The sequence below is a fragment of the Solea senegalensis genome, unplaced genomic scaffold (assembly GCF_019176455.1).
Source record: "Solea senegalensis isolate Sse05_10M unplaced genomic scaffold, IFAPA_SoseM_1 scf7180000013882, whole genome shotgun sequence".
Taxonomy (NCBI): Eukaryota; Metazoa; Chordata; class Actinopteri; order Pleuronectiformes; family Soleidae; genus Solea; species Solea senegalensis.
Window position 1 is genome coordinate 1 of NW_025320910.1, and position 24,288 is coordinate 24,288.

The 24,288-nt window shown below is 40.8% G+C and overlaps 2 protein-coding genes across 4 annotated transcripts; both read left to right on the forward strand.

The window, feature by feature from the left end:
• Positions 1-1,328: 1,328 nt before the first annotated feature.
• Positions 1,329-8,964, forward strand: LOC122760657 (6-phosphofructo-2-kinase/fructose-2,6-bisphosphatase-like). 2 transcript variants are annotated; one of them, XM_044015799.1, is made up of 14 exons: positions 1,329-2,319; positions 3,092-3,217; positions 3,319-3,415; positions 3,493-3,559; positions 4,032-4,106; positions 4,999-5,055; positions 5,174-5,295; positions 5,387-5,594; positions 5,699-5,845; positions 5,938-6,042; positions 6,477-6,606; positions 6,703-6,765; positions 6,855-6,919; positions 8,819-8,964. In XM_044015799.1, the coding sequence occupies exons 1-14, from the start codon at positions 2,214-2,216 to the stop codon at positions 8,876-8,878; spliced, it is 1,428 nt and encodes a 475-aa protein (XP_043871734.1). In that variant the 5' UTR covers positions 1,329-2,213; the 3' UTR covers positions 8,879-8,964. The 2 variants fall into 2 exon arrangements, with proteins under 2 accessions (XP_043871734.1, XP_043871736.1); XM_044015801.1 differs by lacking the exons at positions 1,329-2,319; positions 3,092-3,217; positions 3,319-3,415; positions 3,493-3,559; positions 4,032-4,106 and having other exon boundaries at positions 5,026-5,087.
• Positions 8,965-10,393: 1,429 nt separating this feature from the next.
• Positions 10,394-23,728, forward strand: itih6 (inter-alpha-trypsin inhibitor heavy chain family member 6). Of its 2 annotated transcripts, none has more exons than XM_044015804.1 (17): positions 10,394-11,214; positions 11,848-11,883; positions 12,842-12,996; positions 14,314-14,427; positions 14,532-14,779; positions 15,262-15,431; positions 15,545-15,661; positions 15,795-15,966; positions 17,419-18,993; positions 19,107-19,139; positions 19,435-19,452; positions 19,530-19,577; positions 19,662-19,691; positions 19,784-19,828; positions 19,928-20,041; positions 20,154-20,537; positions 21,291-23,728. In XM_044015804.1, the coding sequence occupies exons 1-17, from the start codon at positions 11,101-11,103 to the stop codon at positions 21,551-21,553; spliced, it is 3,636 nt and encodes a 1,211-aa protein (XP_043871739.1). In that variant the 5' UTR covers positions 10,394-11,100; the 3' UTR covers positions 21,554-23,728. The 2 variants fall into 2 exon arrangements, with proteins under 2 accessions (XP_043871739.1, XP_043871740.1); XM_044015805.1 differs by having other exon boundaries at positions 14,317-14,427.
• The last annotated feature ends 560 nt before the right edge of the window (positions 23,729-24,288 follow it).

The window sequence follows — 24,288 nt, forward strand, 5'->3', positions numbered from 1 at the left end:
CTTCCCCATCTGGAACATATGAAGCTCTGCAGTCGTGACAGTGCAGGTGAGAACTACAGACCATAGACTGTATACTGTATATTCAAAATGAGGAGAGTACATTTGGTGTCATATAACACTGTACTATGTGCAGAAGTCAGGTAACCTCAGCGCAAAGAGCAATATAGGAAATTAGAGTTCAGAGAGTAAAACTTGGTTTGCTTGTTGTCATTGCCTCTCTTGTCTATTATCAAGTCTTATTCTGCCTCTGTTTTGTTGTTGTGAAGAAAAATGATCTGACATTATTTGTAATTTGTCAAATAGGCAAAGGTATCAGTCCTGACTGTGTTTGGAGCAGTAGAATTCACTACTGAAACTTTTTTTGTGGGTCCTTCTTTGAGTGTTCAGCCATACTCCAACCTGTTTGCAACCAGCTCACTTTTTCAGTACAGATGTTGCTGTTGCTCAATACAATGCTCTACTGTATCTATCGTCATCACTTCCTGTGTGCAACAGGGGCACACAGGATCCAAATAACACAGAGAGCGCAGACTGATGCTACAAACTGCAAACTGCAAACAAGAGAGTTGCCTCTGAGAACCTGTCTGCTGTGTAATAATCGGTGCAATGTGCTCATTGCACCGATTATACTCACGGCCATGTGTGTATTTACACAGTATTGACAAGAATGGAGCAGTAAAAACTCAGCACACACAAGTCTGTTTGGGAGGACATGCATAACTCCTGCCTGAGCAAATGTCCACAAACAGAGTCGTCGTCTTATCTCACAGTGTTTGAACTTACTCCAAAAACAGGAAAAACTGCTCATTACTGTTTTATCAGCACCCTGTTAATCACTGCCCAAGAGAAAACTAGAATATTCCCATTGGGGATTAATGGAATGAGTGAAAATAAGGTTAAAGAGATTTGAAACTAAGATTTCGTTTTCTGTGAAAGTTACAGCAGATTTTCATTTGTATGTTGTTGACAACAATTGCTATTTGAGGCTATTTGCTTGTGTTCTTGGAGAGTTGATGTGTATCTGGAAGTAACTTGAGTTCAAAATAAATTATATTTACTTGTGGAAGGAAACCAAGAACATTTTCTTCAAGGAAAGATTTGACATTTGGGGAATTAGTCTTTTTCTAGGAATTCACTGGCAAGTCTGATACTATTCTCACATCAAGAGAAAAAAAGAGATCTGTCTTGCACAATACAGCACATTTAGTTATTACAGATAATAATAATAATTGCATTATTTGTTATTCTGAAATATTCATTTTGCATGTATTTTTTATATTTTCAGTGTATTTTGATGTTATTTTTATTACACATTTTAATACAATAGTGCATCAACTAATATCCACTCAACCACCAATTTAATAATAACATTTATTCAGGGGATTTCCATTCACTTTCCACCCACAGAGGGTGCTCACATCTCATGTGAGGAGCTTATGAACAGCTTTTAATGAATTGCAGCATTATTTTTGGATTGGATGTCAACATTGACATTTTCTTACACCAGTTATTATGATATTCCTCAAGTGTGGCTCATGCCCCCTCATGGGCTGTGCAGGTACTGCAGGTACTGCATCTTATTTTCAGTTTTATAGTAAAGCATCAGGTAATAGTATTTAAGAATTTTTATCAGCCCTATCTGTTGAAATAATTCATCTTTGGTGTTTTACAGCAGTGGAATATTTGTAATATTGCTTCACCACCTCCATCTTATTATCCCTTTTTTATCAGATGTCACTGGATTTGTATGATGCAGCAATGTCTTGTGGGTGACAAAAAAGGAAAGTTGGAAATTGGTGTCCTTGAACATTAATTACTTGACATAACTAATATCTTAAACTGCCCTCTAGTGGCAATGAAGCAGAATCTCTGTTTTACACTGAAAAACAAGCAGCTTGTGCCCTCATCGGAGTTCATGACATGTTTCCTTTTCACATTATGACTCTCTCTAACTGAGAAACCAGGTGTTTCACTAGGACAGATGGATGTGGATGCTCCCCTGCAATCTGACACCACAGCCTGGGCTTTGCTCTCTGGCCTTTTTTACATCATGAATAGACAGAGTAGAAAACAAAAGAGCAAGGCCTCAGGTCCTCCCCCTCGTGCTTACCAAGTGCTTCTCCTTAGCAGCAGGCAGTCAGCTGACCTGCAGCATATAATGTTCTGTGAAGCAAACACATGCTCACAGATCGCAGAGCCTGCTAAGAGGCCTCATGGCTCTCACCGCTGATGGGTCAGAGCAGAAAGAACTCACACAGACTCCGCTGCTCAAGATCTGGGTGCCTTGGATGGGCTGCAACCTGAACCGCAGGAGGGGATGTAAGTGCAGTAAAACTGTCAGATAGGACTTAAATAGGAGAGGATGACAATATGTCACATGTTTAGTTCTCATTCAGGAGTCATTGTTTCCCCAATAATGTTTTCCTTTTTATTTGCCTTCTGTTCTGTTTTTTTTTTTACTTTTACTCCGTATCCCCAGATGGTTTGCATCAGTCATAGGCGTCTTTTTTTTTACTGACCCTTGAACTCCTCTCCCCCTGCTGCTTCAGGACTGAACTCTGTCCTGTCGTGGAAAGGCGGGCAGCAGGTACAGAGGGGTCAGACATGACATGACCACTAAGTTGGACCAAACCAGGTCAAAGTTGGCTCTCAATTCAGCACTGACTTCTTCTCCCTGTAGTCACACACACACACACACACACACACACACACACACACACACACACACACACACAGGTATTTTGGGGGTTACAACTGAAGGGAAAAATAATCTTTGTGTCTGCCTGAAACAACCATGACATAATGTTTGACACATGTTAATGTGTTTAGAAGTGTGTTTAGATATGTTTAAGCAGGGAATGATCCTTACATTTGTAGAAGCAAAAAAAGCACATGAAATAGTATGAAAAATAACTGTAATTTGGCAGTTATTTGTTAGTTGAGTTAAAGTAGCTTCTCTCCCTGTCCTCTCTATTCCACTTCTGGAGAAATGATTATGAGTGGAACGTCTAGAACAGCAGTAAACTAGTTCTTTCAAGTGGCAAAACACTTTATTGTCATTACTTTTAATTTGTGCGTGTCTCTGTTTCAGCCTCAGTGCCTCAGTTCTGTAACTCACCTACAATGATTGTGATGGTGGGACTGCCAGCCAGAGGGAAGACTTACATTTCCAAGAAGCTCACCCGCTACCTGAACTGGATTGGAGTTCCTACAAAAAGTCAGTTTCTAATAATTGCATCAAATCAAAATAAACGAAATATTAGATACAGTAGAATTAATTTTCTTACAATAAAGTGATATACCCTTTAAATCTGCCAGTGTTTAACGTTGGCCAGTACCGAAGGGAGGCTGTAAAGATTTATAAGAACTTTGAGTTCTTCAAACAGGACAATGAAGAGGCCATGAACATCCGCAAGTAAGAAGAATCATTAACATGTGGCATTTTTTCATTTTCAGTTTTTTTTGTTTTCATGACTGCACCTTCTCTTTCAGGGCCTGTGCAGCAGCTGCCCTCAAAGACGTCACTGCATACTTCACAAAGGAACAAGGACAAGTTGCAGTGAGTAAGAGAAAGTTGTCCTTCTAAGCCTGTGTTGCAAATCAGCTTTGGGGAGTTTCAAAGATGTAGACAGGGATATCAGACAGGGAGGTTCTGATGAAACAGTCCATATCGGAATAGAAGTGCATTTTGCGCTATTATTCTGCTGCTGTAACAGGAGTGATTAATAATAAAGTGATATTCTATTCTATTCTATTCTATTACAACTTCATATTAGACAAGAGGCATGCAATCTATGTTATTAATTTACATGTGATCATGCAGGGGGGAGTTGTTCGTAATTGTAATGTGAATTACGGTTTATAAGAGCTTTTTTTGTACATGTAAAATGTAGCACTTCCATGACACTATAGTGTATGTTGTATCCAACATCATTGTTGAATAGACTAAATGTAATTTATCTCTAAATGTTGATATTTCTAAATGTATATATGATTTAGTACTGAGTACACCTGTGTTCTGTCCTTTGAAGGTATTTGATGCTACCAACACCACCTGCGAGAGGAGGGCAATCATTTTGAATTTTGCTAAGGAGAAGGGCTACAAGGCAAGTACAGGTGTAGAATTGACAGCTCAAAGGAATCATTCTGGGACATATTATTCGTCTAGAGTGATACCACTGCGGCACTGCCATGTCTGTCCATTCAATATGTCTCAGCAGCTTATAGCGGGATATTCTAAAACGCTTAACGCGACATGAAAACGTAGCTTAATGTCTGAAAACAGCGATCAATGATAACCAAATTTCTCATGGATATCTCTAGTCGTGTCCACTTTCAACTCTTTCAATCAAAGCCGAAGCCCCAACATTGTGGATGCTGTCTACGTTTAGTATCTGTGTATCTTTGTCATTAAGCTACGCTAAGCTACGCTTTTCTCTGTAATGAGCGCCTGTGGAGAGGAAAAAGCTTAACGCAGACATCATTCATAATGTTGGGGTTATCGTTTTGATTTATGGAGAGGTGAAAGTGAACGCGACTAGGGATATTCATGTGAAATCTGGTGGTGATTGATCTCCGTTTTCGGACATTAAGCTACGTTAAGCTTTTTTGTTACGTGTTTTAGAATGTCCCCTTGTAGCCAGCTTCAATTAGCCTAGCAAAGGACTGTAAGAAGATTAAAACTTCACTCTCCATTTAAAGTCAATTTAAAGTTATACAAATCCACCAGCATATTTTATTCTCTACAAATGTTGCAGATGGAGAAAAAAAGTAATTTTTCTATGCCTTGGATTATTTTAATTTAAAAATAGGCAGTTTAGCAATTTTATACTAAGCTAAGCTATGCTTGCGTCTTCATACATAACAGTTTTGATCAGTCAACTTGCTCTTGTGTGGTTTACTGCATTTCCCATATGATCAATCTACTGTTAGAGAAAGAAAATGAGTTGATCACAATGAAAACATTTCACAAAACCTTCGACTCAATGTTTTACACAGGTGTTCTTTGTGGAATCAATATGTGAGGACCCAGAGATCATTGCAGAGAATATCAAGGTGACGTGCAACTTCATATCTCCACACTGTCCGTAAGGGATGTTTTGTTTATGTCAGCCTTTACAGATGATGAGATGTAGGATATACTCAGTTAAACCTGAAAACTTCCTTTTTGCAGCAAGTAAAGTTTGGGAGTCCAGATTATGTGGATCGTGATATAGAAGAAGCGATGGAAGACTTTGTCCAGCGTATTGAGTGTTACAGAGCCAGTTACACGTCTATTGATGATGACAAGGACAGGTAGTGACACATAGTATTGTTAGTATATTACAGTTTTTCCCTTTAAAATTTCTGACCAATATTGTTTTGTTTTCCCCAATGCTTTGAACAGAAAGCTATCCTACATCAAGATATTTGACGTGGGCAGCAGATACCTGGTGAACCAGGTCCAGGACCACATTCAGAGCAGGATAGTCTACTACCTCATGAACATCCATGTCACACCAAGATCAATCTATCTGACCCGCCATGGAGAGAGTGAACTCAACCTTTTGGGGCGCATTGGTGGAGATTCTGGCCTCTCCCCTAGAGGACAGAAGGTGAGACAGAGGACAGAAGGTTACACACCACAATTCTAAATAATCAGGAAAATCAATAAAATAAATACAAAATTACATCTGTCCATCCATCTCATCCTCTCCAGTATGCTAATGCCTTGGCAACCTTCATCAAGAGTCAGAATATTAAGGACCTGAAGGTGTGGACAAGCCACATGAAGAGGACCATTCAGACTGCAGAGGCTCTGGGAGTCCAGTATGAACAGTGGAAGGCCCTCAATGAGATAGACGCTGTGAGTTCAAGAAATAGTCCCACATCTAAAGACACAAACAAAAATCTTTATGCCCTAAACGATATGATGCAGAGTGACTTTTTCTCACTTAGGGTGTTTGTGAGGAGCTTACCTATGAAGAGATTCAGAGGGATTTCCCATCAGAGTTTGCTCTGAGAGACCAAGACAAATATCGCTATCGTTACCCTAAGGGTGAGGTGAGCATCGCGCTATGACAACGCACGGTTCACTCTCACACAGTTAAACACACATCACACCAAGTCTGATCTGTTGACCAGTTAGTAGGTCTGCAGATTAACGCCATAGTTTGACATTTCCTCGTGGTTTGCGACACGCGAAACTGTGTTTGTTTTATATTCAAATAGTTAAATAATAACAACACGGACACATAATGGAGAAAAGGCCAAACATAATGATAGAGGGGAAATAAAAATTAACTAAAAGAAAAACTTCAGAACTCTCAAACACTGAGCTTCCAAGAAAAAAGCTCTCGGTCTAAAGTCATGCAAACCACAAAGGAGGGTTATTTGGGGGCATGTTTGTGGATTTGAGCAGCATCAGCACTTTAACATAATCAGCGAATTAATGAATAACTCTGAATGAATCCTCCATTATTTTGTCTCCTCACCAGTCATATGAGGACATGGTCCATCGTCTAGAGCCAGTTATCATGGAGCTCGAGCGACAGGAGAATGTTCTGGTCATCTGCCACCAGGCGATAATGCGCTGTCTGTTGGCCTACTTCCTTGACAAACCTGGAGGTACAGAGAACCACCCTCTCCTTCTACCTAACACTGTGGCACAGCAGCGAATCGTTTTAATTCACTGAACACTCTCAACTCTTCTTTCCACTTAAGATGAGCTGCCTTATCTAAGATGCCCCCTTCACACGACGCTCAAACTTACACCAGTCGCCTACGGTGGGTTTGCGACGCGTCATATATGGTGTGTTACTGCTCCAAACCCTGTAAACTATTCCCTTAAGCGTGTGCCTTTCTCTTCACTGCAGGGTGTAAAGTTGAGCCATTTTTCCTGAATATTGAAGCAGTCAACACACACAGAGAGAGGCCAGTGGTAAGTTTACACGAGTACCCTGTCCAATTGTCATTGAAGATACTTTGTAATGAGAAGTTAAAGTAGCTTCTCTCCCTGTCCATCTTATCTCTGGGTGCGCTACTGCAGAAATGATTATGGGTGGAACTTCCGGAGCAGCAGTGAGCTAGTTCTTTCCAGTGGCAGTTAACTGTGTGGCTGCAGGATTCCTGCAATACAGGAATAAGCATCCTGCAGTTTGTATATCACCCGATGTAACTGAAACCTAAACACGGTAATATGGGACTCTAAGGCTCTCACATAGCTCAACGTCTACCTTTAAATAAATAAATTGTGTCCCACCTCTTGACGTAACTGACCTTATTGCTGTGTGAATACTGACACACCCCGGAGCTAGCAATAGCGTTAAGAATGTGGCTAAATATGTTGGTGTACGGTAGCTGAAGCCATCTCGTCCTCCCATCCCACAATACACAGTTTGAAAGGTACACTAAAATAATCCTTTACATTTATTATTATTTGGGAAACAGACAATGTTGTATAACGTTGTCCTAATGTGATATTTCTACTCAATAAAGCAGTCTAGCAATTAAATCTAATCTTATTTTGACTCGAAATCAGTAAAATTTAACAGAAAACCCGATTATATCTTGTATCCTAATCAGAATTGGTGTTAAACTGACTTTCATACTGCAAAATGTAAAAGAAAGCTGGGGTATAATCATCATCCCTTTTGAGGTGTAACAGGTGATGTTCCCACATGTTAAACTTCAGGGAAAATGCCAGTTCTCCTTCAGCCACAGGACCTGCTGGAAGTTGTACCCATAATTCATTGTATAATGAGGGTTATGAATGAGATGACAGGTCATCAGAAAAGACAGGAAGCAGATGTCGAAATAGGTAACGTGAATCAACACGTACATTTGCAAACTTTTGTGCATTACATAACCCTGCAGCTTTGTCAGGGATTATAATGTCCTATTAAGGTTTTTTGCTCAGTGTGGCTCAAATAAGTTTATTTATTTACTTCACAATAAAAAAGACACGATTAAATCAAACTCCCATTAAAAGACAACCAGAAAAAACACACACTATTGGGCTTCTTTTAGTGCTTTTTTAAGTATCCACAATACATAATGTGGACATGAGTAATAACTAGGAATGTTTTCAAGCAATAGTTATTGGTGTTCAAAATATATTCTTTCCTTTTCATTGCTGTGAGGATAAAAAGCTGATCTTCAAACCTGTCGGAGCCACTAATGTTGCTTTGCATGACGACATTAAATGATGTGAAAAACTTTTTTGAAAGAACCTTTTTTGTAGGTTTAACCTTTGAACTGCACACCATGAACCTTGTGCACAATGTGCAGTCTTGTATTGTCTTCAAAATAAAATACCAAGATAAGTCCTTCAAAGTCAATTTCAATGCTTTAAATTCCTCTTGCCTTGACTATTGTAACAAGCATCTATTCACCAGCCTCAGATGATACAGAACTCAGCTGCCAGAATTTTAACAAGATTAAACAACAACAAAGAGATGAGACAACATTGTGGCTTTTAGCTTTTACACTTTTTATTACATTTGAATTGAATGCATTGACAAAAAAGAAAAATCAAATGAGCAACATAATTATCCTCTTATAAATCTCTTCTTAAAGCTTACCTTTATCTTTTGTCCTTCCTTATTTTACTTAATGTTGGTAACATTTGTTTGTTTTTCTATTTTCTAACATTTTATTGACTGAGTTGATTATTTTGTGTGTGTGTCTTGTTGGGTTGTTGTTTTGTTATTGTGAAGTACTTTGCAAATGTGGGTTTCATAAATGAGGATTATCATTATTATTATTATTATTATTATTATTGTTATTATTATTATGAATGCATGCATAGTCACTATTTTTTTTGTCTGTGCCACTGTAGAACGTCAGCGTCAACAGAAATCAGGATGAAGCCCTGCAGACTGTCCCGGATCACATATAAATCAGAAGAGGACTAAATTTACATAAAACTTTTCATTTGCTTTACAAAATAATAGAGAGAAACTCCAGCGTTACACACACACACACACACACACACACACACACACACACACAGGTTTGTGCAGCCATTCTTCTAAGAACTCTGCATTGACTTTCATTGAATTTGGACAGTCTAAACAAATTGCCATCACTAACCTTAACCATAACCAGCTAAGACCTGATCTTAACCCTAACTACAATTCAAATGTGAGCCCCAACCACTTCCTCAGAAATTAGGTTCTGTTGTATTAGGACCAGGTTTTGATCTCCATTGGGACGACAGGTCCTGATAAGGTCCATGTTTATGCCTGTAAACGGTCCTAAATAGGTAACAAAAACAAGAACACGCAGACATGGTGACTGAAAATGATGTAGACAGAGGTTCTTCTTAAAATCTCTGTATATTTTATCTTATTACAGAGTTTACATTTCTCCATATATTTAAAGTGTTACATTGTTTACAAGAAAAACGGTTGCACTGTGTCCTGAGACTAAAGAGGAGAGTAAAAGGGATTATTGCACATAAAGTAGCTTTTGCACACATAACACTTGTTTGTTGTTCATCATCTGATTCGGAGGCTCTGATTGAGTTCCAGCCAAGGAACCCTACATATTAAAAAGAATATTCTGGCGCCCCCCTTATGTACTTCCCTTTAAATAATTTGAAGATAAACTGTAATCTGACTTAATTTGGTCAGTGGGTCCTCAAATGTCTTGTTATGTCCCCAAAATAAAAATATTCATACTTTACTGTCATAGAGGAGCAAAGACCTAAAATCACATAATGTGTTTTTAATTTATAAAGAACTGAATCACCGTTTATCAAAATGCCGATTAATTTAGTCGATCTGTCTATTGCTCGGTATTAATTACCGAGCAAGTGAAACATTCAGATTTCAAAATGAAAAGTCATTAATTGTTTCTTGTACTGTACTGGTATTTATTTATTTTAAAAAAAAATCATCCTATATGTCAAAATGGATGACTCTAAAAGCTTTTTACGGACCCCCTGGTAGAGTGGCATGGACCCCGGACTCCCATTTCGGAACCACTGATCAAATTATTGGTGAAAGTATCAGGACCATGGACAGCACCCAAACAAACAAATCTTTTGTTGAGCGTTTGTAAACTTGACTCTTGACTGCACTGTTGGTGCACGGAAACCTATCCACTTAATATGTCAAGAACGGGTGGCTCAAAATATCGATTTGGTCATATATCGCCGTCCTTCCTTGTGCAATGCGATAATCGATACGCCAGGGCAAATATCGATGCACAAATGAAGGTGCTCTAAAGTAAACTGTCCCTGCCAGTTTCACGTGCCTGGCGTCGCTACGATTTCTTCTCACGGCGGCGCTGTGCAAGTGAATGAGCATGTGTGGGAGTTTACAGTGGGATAATGGTGGCGTTCAATACATAGACTTTATGCACTTTGTTCTCTATGTTGTGAATAAATAGAGAAATCCTGCACCTTTAACTTTTCACGGATGTTTTGTTTTCTTTAGTCAGACAGATCTTGTGATGTGTCGTGATTGATTATCACAGAATCGTTGTATCGTGATATTATTGGTACCGTGGACCATGTGTTGTATATCGTATTGAGGTACCCTGTGATTCCCACAATGTCAAGTTTAAGTTGCTGTTTTCTTAACAACACGTGCTTCCCCAAAACTCCTCTCAGTCAATAATTGGCCTTGATGGAAGATCGCTTGAGGGGAAATAGAAAATCCCATTTGGCAGCAATTTAATGGGAAAGACTGGATAGAGTTTAGGGAGGAGGTGCTTAGGTAGTGGGGTACTCTCCTCAAAGAGTCAAGCAGGGGTTAATAATCCCTCATTTCACATGAACCCTCAGTGGCAACAGTCTGTGAAATTTCCTGTGTGGTATGCATTGACACAAGCCGAGGGCTGCGTGTGGAACTCGCACAACTTTTTCAGTCAACTTTTTTTTTTTCTTTTTTTTTGTCGCCTTGTGGTTGTTTACCTCATATTTTTGGTGTAATTGTCACTGCAGTGGAGCTGTTTAACCTATGATGAGGTGAGGGAGGGGAGAGACTGCCTCTTGGAGAGAGAAAAAAAAGTGTGTGTAAAATGTGAAGCGTGAACACAGCGTCCTCCTGTACGAGCTGCTTCAGTCCAGCAGGCAATTCAACGTCAGTTTGGAGCCTTAAACCTGAAAAAAGCATGGACACGATGAACGTCACATTTCAGTGCATGCTGCTTTTCTTCACTTTGTATGTGCACCAAGGATTATCAGAGGATTATGAGGCACTCTTTGGAGAAAAGATTCTTCTACAGGTGAGGAAGTTTTATCCTAACATTTTGCTACTTTTTCAAACACATCCCTGTAGTAAGAGGACCGAGATATGTATTTCACTTCAAAAAGATGTATCTCAGACATTCCTCCATTCATAGTCTTTGGAAAACTTGCTTGCTTTTTACGACTCACAGACACAAGTTTTCACATACCTTTTTTTTGAGTAAAGTGTAGGATTTATATGCTTGCCTATAAAGGGTTTCCACTCTTATTGCTATTTGTTTGTGTTAAATTTCTAGAAATGACCAGGAAATGTGGTAATGTATTGACACAGCAGTGACTTGTGTGCAAAATTAACATTTGGAGACCAAGCCATGCACCTTCACTGGCCCTGTGTACAGTGAGAGCATTTATTTCCAGTTCCACTTCCCCTCCATTCATGAATGGCTTTGATTCAGACTAGGCTTTGACACAGAATCTTGACCCAACCCTTGCACAGTAAGATTGTGGAGATCGCTTCTAAAATAAGAGGCATTTTGACTGGATTTAAAGGATATTTTCAAGCATAATTTCTTTACAATGTACCACCAGTCTCTTTAAACGGTACCATTCATACATTTAACAGACTCAGCCAAGCACTTGATGACTTGTTGCCTTGTTTCTTTCCCCCACAGAGAGTAAAACGTCAAAGCAAATCATCAAAACCAATGGTAAGTTTGTGTTTTCTGCAGATGCAGTAAAATGCCAATTATTCATAGAATTATTGCAGCACACACACATTACTGTGTAATTATTCAGTGTTTACTGGTCTTAAGTGTACGAGAAGAATTAAGGGACTAATTAAGGGAGTGCAGGATGATTCATTCTAACGTTATTGAGACAATGAGATGAATCTGAATTTATAGTATAATTCATCAAAAATAAATGCAAATTGCAGTGTAGCATTGCTTATTGCTATTAACATAATTAACATAATAATAAACTAATTCTAGAATATATAAAGGTGTTGTGAAAGGGTGTGTGTGTGTAATTAAAAATGTATTTCTGTAAAAGCACCTTTCCTGCCACATGTCCCATATAGCCTACCTTCTGTTCCCCTGATTATGGTCTATGTGCAAAATGAGCTAATGTGTGATATAATGCAAATTCTTATCACACAGAAGAGGTAAAGCAATAGAACTAAATCCTTGACCACACTCATGGTCTTCCCCTGTATTGTACATGGTGAACTAAGCGATCCACACCTCTCGTGTCGTCAGTGGCTCCACTGTGGTTCCCCCCTCTGTTTGCTACAACATTAAACTGTGAAGCAACTCCCTGAGAATATACAGTAATTCAGTCTGTGTAGCTGAAACCGCAGCCTTCCTTAATACCAGGGAATTGGAACGTCTGATGTGGCTCTCTTCCTCCTGCCCGTCGCCTCGTCTCATGGTCATGTGTGTTTCATTGACCCATAACAGGCCAACCTTTCTATGGAGGAAAAAGGGGGGAAACAATTATCGGTGAGGTTTATGATTTAATAACCCTGTGTTTTTCTGTCTCAGAATAGGACGGTAGGTTTGATTTGTTATAGTCAGAGGTGATGGCGAGTCCACCAAGTCTTTTCTCTATAGAATCCTCAACTGATGATCTTACGTGCTGTACACATGCATTCTGTTGTGTTACTAGCTGAAGGTGACGGAGTACCATGTCAGGTGTTCAGTGGTGTCCCGGTATGCTGTCACCACAGTCCAGAGTTCGGTGTGGAACCAGCTCCCTATCATCAAGGAAGCGGCCTTTGAGGTGGACCTGCCCTCCACCGCCTTCATCTCCAACTTCACCATGTAAGTCAATGCAATCGTTTTTCTCTCCATGTTTTCTCTCATTTGTCACTTGAGCGTTTGTTTAGTTTAATCTCTGTTCTAATCTTAGATTTGATTTAAATGACAGTGTGCATATTGACACAGGTAGGTTAATATTATATCTTGCCTGTAGGAATAATATTTATCTGCTGCATGGTGAGAGGCTGAAATAAGCTAGGACTAATATTCGTGTTGACTCTAAATTCCAGAAATAAAACTTCACAAGAGTTAGGAACTGCTATCCTTTTAAAATGCTAAATATAAACAGAACAAACAAGTCAACATCTCAGGCCAAACAGCAACCCTGGAGCTGGATTGGAAGCGGAAGCAGATCAGGAGTAGGGGGAACCTGAGGGCAGATGAATACCAGGCTTTGTGAATGAAAGTCGGAAACTTAATCGAGAAAAATGCCAGGAGTTTGCCTAGACCCCCTCTCCCCCCCACACACAGTGTACAAAGGCACCCTGCCAGTTCAGATATGCTGCATAAATACACCAACCTGCATCTACAGTAGGTGGATATGGATTTCTCAAGTATAGCTGAGCCAGGAACAGCCATAATCTGTCACAACTCTATATGACAAGCGTACACATACATTTGCACCCGCCTGTGCATCACCAAGTACTCAGAGGGAGAGAAAAAAGAAGTTCTTTGGCATATCTGTGTGTGAAACTAAGAACTCTGTGTTCTGTGTGAGTAGGTCAGCGATGCACAGCACTCCTTTACTCCCTCAGCCATCCACACACGTAAACACAGGAGCCTCCATTTTCCACACATGCTCTCTTGTGCCGTTGTGCTGCATCTCAAACAAGAGCTAGTTTCAGGTCTGTGGGTTTGTTTGGGTTTAGCCCGTGGTGTTTTCTTTCTCACTGGATATATTTGTTCAAAGGACTTGACCTCAATTTAGCACCTCGTCTCATGACATCAGTGGTCACCAAAGTCTTGGGACATGCAACGGTTTGAGTTGGATGCCGTTCTGGAGTGTCCGTTTTCATGGACCGGTGATCCCCTGCATCATGGTTTTGCATGCAAGGTCTCTCTTCATTAGCACTGTTGTTCAAAGGAAATTGCTCTTTTCCACTCAACCTCCTCATGACCCCCTCGTCACATGGTGCAGAGTCTAAGTGTAAACAAGCGTGATGCCTGTTTGTGAAGCGGCTTTGTGATAGCTGTGGAAATACAAGTCATCAGGCCCAACAGCCCGACGCAGGCCAGGCGTGTCTGTGACTGAAATATAATCTGGCTTCTGTGAGTCGCACAGAGCTTCAGTATTTCTTCCTGCTCTTTCCTTTATCCCATCAGCACCTCTAACGGAAAGGTGTATGTGGCCCAGGTGAAGGAAAGAGCTGCCGCCAGGAAAATATACGACGCTGCTAAGAAGCAAGGGAAAACTGCTGGACTTGTCGCTACCAAGTCAGTCCCAGGATTTATTTTTTTTTATTACCACAGAAAAAAATATGTGAAAAAATATCCTTCACATGTTTCATTTGAAATCCTGCCACTGCATTATTTTTCAGGGAAAGGGAGATTGAGAAGTTTCGTGTGGCAGTGAGCGTGCCCTCGGGAGTTCGAGTGTCCTTCTCTCTCACCTATGAAGAGCTGTTACCACGGCGACTAGGACGCTATGAACTCAGCCTTGGTCTGAGGCCAGGACAGGCCGTGCCGAACCTGACATTAGATGTAGATATAACAGAGAGGACGGGCATCAGCTTCATCAAAGTCCTTCCCCTCAGGATGACCAGACTGCTCTCCAACACCGCAAAAGGTAAAATGGTTTGAAGAGATGGAGATGAAGCTTTAACAGACAAAGACAAATGGAAGAGGGAAATCCTTATTAAATACTAAAACTAGAAACTTCAGTGCAGTATGTTAACAAGACATTTACAATGATTCTGTTATCAAACCTTCTTGTCAAATAAAAGTATCTTAATGCTTAATGTTATACGATTTTAAACTTAGAGTAAAAAAATGCAACAAACATTATAAAAATAAACACCTTTGCGAACAAAAAACAACCAATTCATTTTTCTGCCTTTCACTTCAACGTTTCAGTAAACATGAATGCAATTAATGATGTGACTGTGTGTGATATGATTATAGTCAGAGTCACAAAAGAACATTAGAAATGAGTCTGAAACATTTTATTTGTAAGGTTATCACTAAGGATTATTTTGCTCATTCAGATTTTGCTTTAGGAAGAAGGCAAATAAACTTAGTAGTATTTAGATTTTTACTGTTTTACTACAGGTGACACAGACGCTCCAGCCTCCACTAATATTGAGCAGAATGCCTGCTGTGCTCGAGTCCGCTACAGTCCCTCTCTGCAGCAGCAGAACAGCATCTCCTCCAAGGGTCTTGATGCAGACTTCATCATTCAGTACGATGTGGACCTCAGAGACCTAATAGGTGATGTCCAGGTCAGCATCAGCACAATTTGAATTATGAAACACTTTTCATTTATTCTTTAGGTTTTTTGCAGTCCAAAACTGTCCATCCTTTCTTTCTTTTTTTAAATGTTTCTCTTTCTCAGGTGTATGATGGCTACTTTGTGCATTACTTTGCACCCAGAGGGCTTCCTGTGGTTCCTAAGGATGTGATATTTGTCATTGATGTCAGTGGTTCAATGATCGGCACCAAGATAATGCAGGTAGAGTGGAAGAATATGTGCTTGTGAACCTGTCTCCCAGCTAGAGCTTACATTAAGTGACAAGACTTCACAGGTGCGGGAACTGGACTGTGGAGGGTTTTCTGTCACTAACTGGAATCCCTTCTGTCAGTAGACCAAACAGGCCATGACCACCATCCTTGCAGACCTCAGAGAGGGAGACCACTTCAACATCATCACCTTCTCAGACAAGGTCCACACTTGGAGGAAAGGACGAACAGTTCGGGCCACTCGGCAGAATGTGCGAGAGGCCAAAGACTTTGTAAGGAGGATTATTGCTGAAGGCTGTAAGTTGATCATTAATGGAATAGAATTTGAATTAGTCACAACAACATTTCAGTTCAGTTCATGTCTGACTGTAGGGTATAAAACTGTTCTTTAGTCTGAAGGTGCAGCATTTCAGAGACTGTTAGTGTCTTCCAGAGGGCAGCAGTGTAAACAGGTAGTGGAAAGGGTGAGTGTTGTCTCTTCAATCTTACAGGCTCTGCTGTGACAGTGACCTATGGATGGCCTCCAGGTGGGATACAGGGAGTCTGATGATTTATTTGTGCCGTTTTTAACCACAATCTGAGAGAGCCGCCCTGTCTGCCGCTGAACAGTTTCCATGCCAGACTGTTTTAGCCTAGCAGCAGTGTTTATGGTCCACTTGAGGTTGCTGCTGATGTGGCTCCCCAGGAATTTAAAGCTGGATAACTGCTCCACCTCCTCATCTTCTATCCTGAGTGGAAGGTGCTCATCTTCTGAAGTCCACAATGAACTTCTTTGTCTTCTTGATGTTTAGGGACAGGTTGCTTTCTAAACACCATGTTTTTAATTTAGACTGTCTCGTCGTCATCTGAGATGAGTGCCGTTATTGTTGTATCATCTGCTTGTGTTTGTGGGTGTTAGGGTGTGCAGTCATGTGTGTAGAGGGAGTGGAGAGCAGGAGTAGTGCGCCTGTGCTGAGGGTCAGACTCAGGAAGGTCTGGCGCCAAGTCTCATTGTCTCTCTCAAAGGCCTTTATCCATAGACACAGATGTTTGCTGAGACCCAGGTCCTGTCATTGCTTGAGAGAGGATGGATTTCATGTGCCCCAGAACAAGTCTTTCAAAGAACTTTGAGATGATAGGGGTCATAGCTACTGGTGGACTGCTTGGGCACTGTGGACGATGGTGACTGTTGATGGAGTCAACGATGCATTGTTTCCCGTCTCTGCTGCCCCTGAAGTCGATCATGTGGTATAGACGCCCTGCCCCACACGTGCCGGGTTTGTTGATCTTCTCCTTGTACTTTTGCTTTTGAGGTTTTGTCCAGCCACACTGTACCACTCTCTGTCTGAATTTCCTGAGTCATCCATGGCTTCCTCTTAGGGAAAACACAGATCTATTTATTGATGTAATGGTCTCAGCACAGTTGATACATATTCTTCTAGGTCTTGAGTGGGAAACAGGCTCCAGTCAGTACATTGGAAACAATCTTACAGCAGTATAATGCCCCCTTTGAATAACAGTCAAGACCTGGCCAGGTGGTAGGCTGTGGTTTGAAACAGTGGCAGGTGATCACACAGATGTGGGAAGAGAAAGACTCTATGCTTTAGGAATGTTAGTATACACACAGCCCAATGTATTCTCCACTCTGGTTGAGCATTTGACATGTTTGGGAGCACAGTCTTCACATTTACATTTAGATTTAAATGAACTTCTTGTCCTGTCTTCTTCCTCCTTTAACCACCTTTAACACCCTCATTTTGTTTTTCTCAGGGACCAACATTAACGCAGCTCTGCTTTCAGCTGCTCAGCTCATCAATCCTCCTTCCCCGGGTTCTCCCAACCATCAGTCATCTCGCCGTGTCCCCCTCGTAATATTCCTCACAGATGGGGAAGCCACTATTGGAGTAACAGCGGGTGACACGATCCTCAGTAACGCCAAGCAGGCTTTAGGCGCAGCCTCCCTTTTTGGTCTTGCCTTTGGAGATGACGCAGACTTTCTCCTCCTGAGACGCCTGGCTTTGGATAACCGAGGCGTCGCTAGGATGGTGTACGAGGACGCAGACGCAGCTTTGCAGCTGAAGGGCTTCTACGATGAAGTCGCCAGCCCTTTGCTTTCAGACATTCAGCTTTCCTACCTGGACGATCAGGCGTTTGATGTCACCCACTCCCTGTTCCCAAACTACTTCCAAGGCTCTGAGTTGGTTGTGGCAGGGAGGGTTAAGCCTGGGGTCAAGGATTTTAAGGTGTCATTGTCTGCCACTGATTCAAAGCAACGTGTCAAGTTGGATAATGATGTGTGGATTTCACACGCAGAGGGAAATGACAGTGCAGTGTCACCGAACTGTTCAGGTGTTTTAGAAGGCATTTCTAGCTTTGTGCATCGTCTCTGGGCGTATTACACCATCAAAGAGCTGCTGCTGGCCAAACTGAACACTACTGACCCTGCGACACAGAGGTTGCTGACAGACAAGGCCACAAATCTCTCCCTCAAGTACAACTTTGTTACACCGGTCACCTCTTTAGTCGTAGTTAAGCCAGACGCAGATGAGGTTGCTCAAACTCCAACCACTACAAAAGCCACCACGACAGCCACTACACTCACAACGACAACAACAACAACAACAACAACCACTGCTCCAACCAAAATATTAGCTAACGCTGCAGCAAAGAAGCACAGCACAGGTCCTAACTCCAGACCTCACAAAACCAAACCGAGTGCACCTCAGCCGCCTCCGAGTTCACCACAAATGAAGAAAAGCTCATCACCGACTTCCACAGCGAAAACACCCTCCAGGAAAAAACCCACAACCTCTTATCCCAGCGTCGTCAAAAATGCTCCAGCGCCATTATCTAGCAAAAAGCACATTCCTCCCCAAAATGATTCAAAGAGTGCTACTCCTCCTCCCGCTGGGAAGATATCCACATCTCTGCTGAACGTTCTAAAGACGGCACCACCCCCTGCACCTGGAAAAGTCTCCACCCCCCAGCCAAACACCATGAGAACAACCTCAACATCAACATTCACCACCACACCTCCACTCACCTCCACCTTGCCAGGGAGACATCTTACCCCACAGCCCAGCACGGTGAGGACAGCCCTCTCCATAGAGTCAGACAACACTGCCACGTCTGCCCCGGATGCTTCTCAGCCTAAAATCACCACGTCTCCGTCTGAGCTGTCCTCTCCACATAGCTCTCCGTCCTCACCACCAGCTGTGGAAGACAACAACACCAATGCTGGTGTTGACGCAGACATCAGCATCGCCACCCTGGTGTCAGCAACCTTCGCTCCCATGCCTGGTGTAACAGATGGGCCACGACTATGGGAGGCAGCAGGGCTTCTGGGTAAGGTTATGTCTAACGTGTAGTCACAACCTCCGTGAGCCCTGACACACTAAATAGTCATGTTGCAGACTTGGTATATTGATCTAATGAGATGTTTTTAAATCCCCCTCTAGATGTCTCTACTTCCATTCAGATTCAGAGGAAAGGTAAAACTGCCCTGTATTTTAAACTACTACAATAAAAGTGCTTTAGATTGTTTACACTGAAGCATCAATATGTAGCAAGCATTTTATGGCTGTAGAGTTATTTAATATACATCATCTTTGTGGTTGTGTGGTTCTTCCTCAGGGTCACTTGATTACTGGGAGTTTTACCAAAGAATCATTTTTCATCAGCTTTTTAGACTAATTCAATGTAAAGATTTCGTATACTGCGCTGTGAAATACTGTGCAGTGTTGATCCTGAATCATCAGTAATCATTGTCTATCTCCTCTCTGTTAGATATTGACCTTGTGAAGGGTGAGTATCACCGTTAAATTCACTGTTGAGAGGCAGTGTCTAGTGAATATTCATTCGTTGTATCTTCTGTTTCCCAGACTATGATGCTACCTATGACTACGACTACGACCTTAACTATGATGCCTGTAAGCCTTAAGTGTTTTGATCAGAGGTTATTCTGTTCTTCAGCTGCTATAACACCTTATTTACATGTTCTGGCATTTTTTCAGGGGATGATACTGCTGACACAGGTTCATTTGGTAAGTATGATGTTTGCGCTTTATAAGCGTTTTAGTTTGACGTCGAAACACAGCTTGCATTGAGGACTGTCCTTTATTTGAACATTTTTTAGAATCTCCATCCAGATTGGGCACTGTTAGGGTCTTCTCCTCATCAGGTTGGGATCCATCTCAGCTTTAATTATTTGGCCATTTCGCCATTTAAATACCTCTACGCATTCAAGTTTTGTACTAATGTTCTCTGTTGCCTCTTGTAGTTGACGGCGATCCACATTTTGTGGTCCATCTGCCAAAGATGCATCAGCGCCTGTGTTTCACAGTAGACGGCCGAGCTAGTGACGTTCTCAGGCTGTTAGAGGACCCAGAGAGAGGTAAGCGTGACGCAAATCATATTTACAATGTCAGACATTATGTATTTTGGGTGCCTGGCACACTTTTGGGACACGATATCAAATGTGTCTGTTGGTGTTCTTCCTCCTCAAGGGATCATTGTGGATGGCCACCTGATAGGAGCTCCCTCCAAGCACGGCGTCGAGAATCGCTCCCGCACCTACTTCGACCGCCTCACCATCTCAGCAGCCACGGGCCGCTCTGATGGAATCATGATAACAATCTCGTTGGAGACTGTTGTGGTCGAAGGTGAAGGGCGGGACACGCTGCCCATCAATCAGCAGGTATCGCTGCGTAGACAAGGTGTGACGGTGACTGTGGACAATCATCAGAGCTGCTGGATTGAGCTGGACAAGCATGTGAAGTTCCTGGTGCAGTTTCACTACTACAAACACCCCAGTTACCTACAGATGGCTCACCTGGGTTTTTACATCACAGATGGACTGGGGCTGTCTCCGTCAACCCAAGGCCTTCTGGGTAATTACAATATCCTTCAGTCGTGAGAGAAGTAAATCCTTAAATAAAGTAGAAGTACAATACAATATTACATTTGTGGATACAAATATTATGAGAAAAGTGCACATTTGTACTACAGAGGAATAAAGCTCTCATGACTAAAGATATTATGTATACTTTAGAATTTATGTAAGACCTTTACATCATTTTTTCTTTAATAATTCAAAGGGTCCGGTGGTAAATCTGCAGTGTCATGAGATCAGATCATCAGTTTTGACTTATCACATGTATTCTGTGGGCATGGACCTGTCATTGACTGCATGTACTTCCTCTTTCTCAGTCTAATTCTGAGTTCACGTACTGTGCATTTAGAGACAATGATTAATTGTTGTGTTCAGAAAATAACTTTATAACATATTCATTTAATAATATTCAAACTATTAACATTACCTATTAACCACGCCACCATGGCTGCTCAGTTCCCCACAGTGTCATCACACCTAACTTTTTAAGTTATTCTTAATGATAATTTGATCAATTTATTACTATTTTCTTTGCTCCATACAGCAAAAATAACACTAAAACGGAATCATTTTAATTGTGGACAAAACAAGGACAGATCTCAAATATGTTTACTACCACTATGTAAGAGGGCATTGTGTTTTAGAAGTGTACACTTACACAGTGTTTCCATTAGTATGAAGTAAAATAATCTCACATTTAAGGGTAGTAATGTGTCTTAATGTCCCGCCACTTCTGTCCTTCTGTATACAGGTCAGTTTCAACATACCGACATGAGAGTAAAGGAGGTGAAGGATAGTGTGGATGGAGGCGCACACCGAGCCAATATGGAGGGCGTTTCAGCCAGTGGTCTCCTGATGTGGGGGTCAGAGCACGTGCCAGTCACCTTGCAGGACAAGACACTGAAAGACACGGTGCGAAAACGCCACTTGGGCAAATGCTGGGTGGTGCCAAAGACTGAGGTAGAGAGACTTCTGGGTCACCCGTATGAGAGCTACGTGGTAGACCATGTGTAATTCTATCTGGAGTCAGCTCCACCTTAGTGCCTCTGTACAAGAACTGGAACACCATGAGACTGAAATGGCGTGTCTTTGAATGAGGCAGTCGTATATTCTGTAAGTAACAGTGTGAAGAAGGTAAGATTACACAAGAGAGAAAGAGATGCTGACATATGAGACACTACAGTGTGGGGGGAGCTGCAGATGTAAGAGTAAAAGGGACGTGTGTGTTGGTAATGAAGGACTGAATGATTCTTTGGTGTCTCCTCCTCAATTTGCATTGGATACAAGCTCTTTGTTCTATATCTATGACAGAGCGACAATGTTCTGCTGCACAGCAACCACAAAATGTCCATCTTGAGCTGCAGCAGTTTGAGCCTCGCACACTAAATCTGTTCATAACCTCAAAGATATTTATCAGATTATACTTATATTTCATAAATGAACTATTACTAAGAAAGGTTATTTTATTTCCTAATAAAATGTGTAATTTTTTTAAGAAACTGTATTATGAAAGTTGTATTTTTAGTACAAGTGTATATAAAATACTATTATATGTGTGTGTGTATGTGTAAAGACACTCTGCCCATAGACGTCTACTATTGATTTCATTTTCTGTCAAAAAAAAAAGAAATGCATCACAAAATCAGGGTTTTTCCACATTTGCCATGTGCTTTTTTTATTTTTCTAACATTTCATTCATAGTTTAATTCATTTTTATTTGTTACACAAGACATTAGGCATTGTTCACATACTAGTGATCAAACAAGGACAGTAAAATTTCTACTACTCAGCCTGAACTATTCCTTTTGTCAATTTTGAGGGATATTGTCAATAGTGGTTTTCAAAGCCCAAATCGCATTGAAATTAAGACCGTACAACCACACGAGGCTTTTTGTTCTCAATAAATAAAAAAGAGAGAGAATATTATTTGATGTTATAGAAGGGGTGGGGGTGGGGGGTTTCAAATAGACCAATGTTCAAACGATTAACTGTATTCCAGTTTTTTTCCAATAACACAGTTTTTAAATGACACACAGCGTGTGGTGTGAGAACACAGCCGTGAAGTATTTGACTTCGGCTCAAAGTGTCACTGTTATCCTTCCATCAAAACCTGTTTCTTAGGAGTGCTAGTAATCACATCAAACCATGATGCCACACTGGAATGATCAATAATTAAGGTAAACATAAACACATTAACACAGCAAATAACAAACTAAAAAACCCAGATAATATCGGTGTGCATTTTTTTTCAAATCGGAAACCTGGACAGCATAGCATATAAATTTGACATAAACCTTCACCAATACGTCAGTGAAATTCAAGTAAACAGATAATAACAAATAATTCATAACCCAAACAGTTCAACTTGGTTTAGAGTAGTCAAGGGATTGGTTGTGGTGGATTAATGAGATGGAACTGCTTCAGTATTTTTACAAGAAAAAAGATAAAAACCCTCTTATTGTTTGTTGTCTGGCTGTGGCTGTTTGTGTGCACTGCAGGGAAAACAATGTCCCCTCCAGTGTTTGCACAGATCTCCATATGCCACCAAACGGAACCTTACACTTTGCCAGCAAGTTTTGCTGTGAATAGCAAAACCCATGTTTGGCACAAGACTGACACGCCAGCAACTGTGTGTTAAAACAAAGCAGTCCATTTAAAAAAATAAAAATAAAAATAACAATAATAATAATAATTTCAAAAGGGCCCAAATCCTGAATTAAGGCTACAACCAAATAATCACATCTAACTTCGTTCTTGTGCTGCTGCACTTGAAACTGTGGCTTTGGACGTTTGCTTTGTGATGTGTTTTAAACTTATGGGAGACTCCAACTTTTCACTCTAATTAACTGCAATTTTTTTTTCATTGGATTTAGTGTCTTTAGTGGGAATGACTCGTGTCTTTAAATGTCGGCAGGGGGTTGAAACAACCAAGACACGATCGGGTGCTTTCACTACAAATATAAGCTGACATTTCAGTCTCTATCTGCAAATCTTCCATCAAAAAACATTCTCCACATACATTCTTCTCTCCCGTCACATCACAGCTCAACATGTACAGTACAAAGCTATAATCAGCTTGTTGTCACCACTCTCTTGTATACCATATAGAAACCCTTCATGTTTCTTTATCCTTTGCCGTTCCCCTTTTATTTCTAATGTGTAACTGGAAAACCACAGTTTCAACCTCAGCTCTGTAAACTTCATAACTTCAGCCAGTGAAATGTGCACCATATATATATATATATATATATATATATATATATATATATATATATATATATATATATATATATAGATATATATATGTATATATATATATACATATATAGAAATAAAATCTCTTTTAATAATTTAAGATGTTAGAAAGTAAACTATTCAAAATCAAAAGTGACATAGGACGACGTGAACAAAAGGAACAGGTTTTTTTGGGAGAGGTGATGGTGGAGGAAAGGGAACGGTTTAAAATGAATAGCCACCGGTTAGCTTGCCTGCTATAGCACAGGGAACACAACAGCATAGCAAAGTGAGCACTATCATGTGACAGAACAGCCCATTTATATTTAACTTTTTGTCACTTTTGTTTTTTTTGTTTGTTTTTTTGCCCAACCAACAGATTTTACCAAAAAAGAGCAGCGTCTATTGAAGTGACACAGGTAAAAGACCAAGAAAGAGAAAAGTGAAAGCAGGGTTGACAGGAGCGATGCGTGGAATGGTCCAGCCTTCATATCGCAGTGTCATTTGAGTCTATG

Excerpts from the sequence above, each read along its gene's own strand:
- LOC122760657 (XM_044015799.1), top strand. The coding sequence starts at position 2,214 with ATGGCTCTCACCGCTGATGGGTCAGAGCAGAAAGAACTCACACAGACT. Across the intron at positions 3,218-3,318 it reads GATTGGAGTTCCTACAAAAA|TGTTTAACGTTGGCCAGTAC; the intron begins GTCAGTTTCTAA and ends TAAATCTGCCAG. Across the intron at positions 5,595-5,698 it reads TCTCCCCTAGAGGACAGAAG|TATGCTAATGCCTTGGCAAC; the intron begins GTGAGACAGAGG and ends CATCCTCTCCAG.
- itih6 (XM_044015804.1), top strand. The coding sequence starts at position 11,101 with ATGGACACGATGAACGTCACATTTCAGTGCATGCTGCTTTTCTTCACT. Across the intron at positions 11,215-11,847 it reads GAGAAAAGATTCTTCTACAG|AGAGTAAAACGTCAAAGCAA; the intron begins GTGAGGAAGTTT and ends TTTCCCCCACAG. Across the intron at positions 19,578-19,661 it reads CGACCTTAACTATGATGCCT|GGGATGATACTGCTGACACA; the intron begins GTAAGCCTTAAG and ends GCATTTTTTCAG.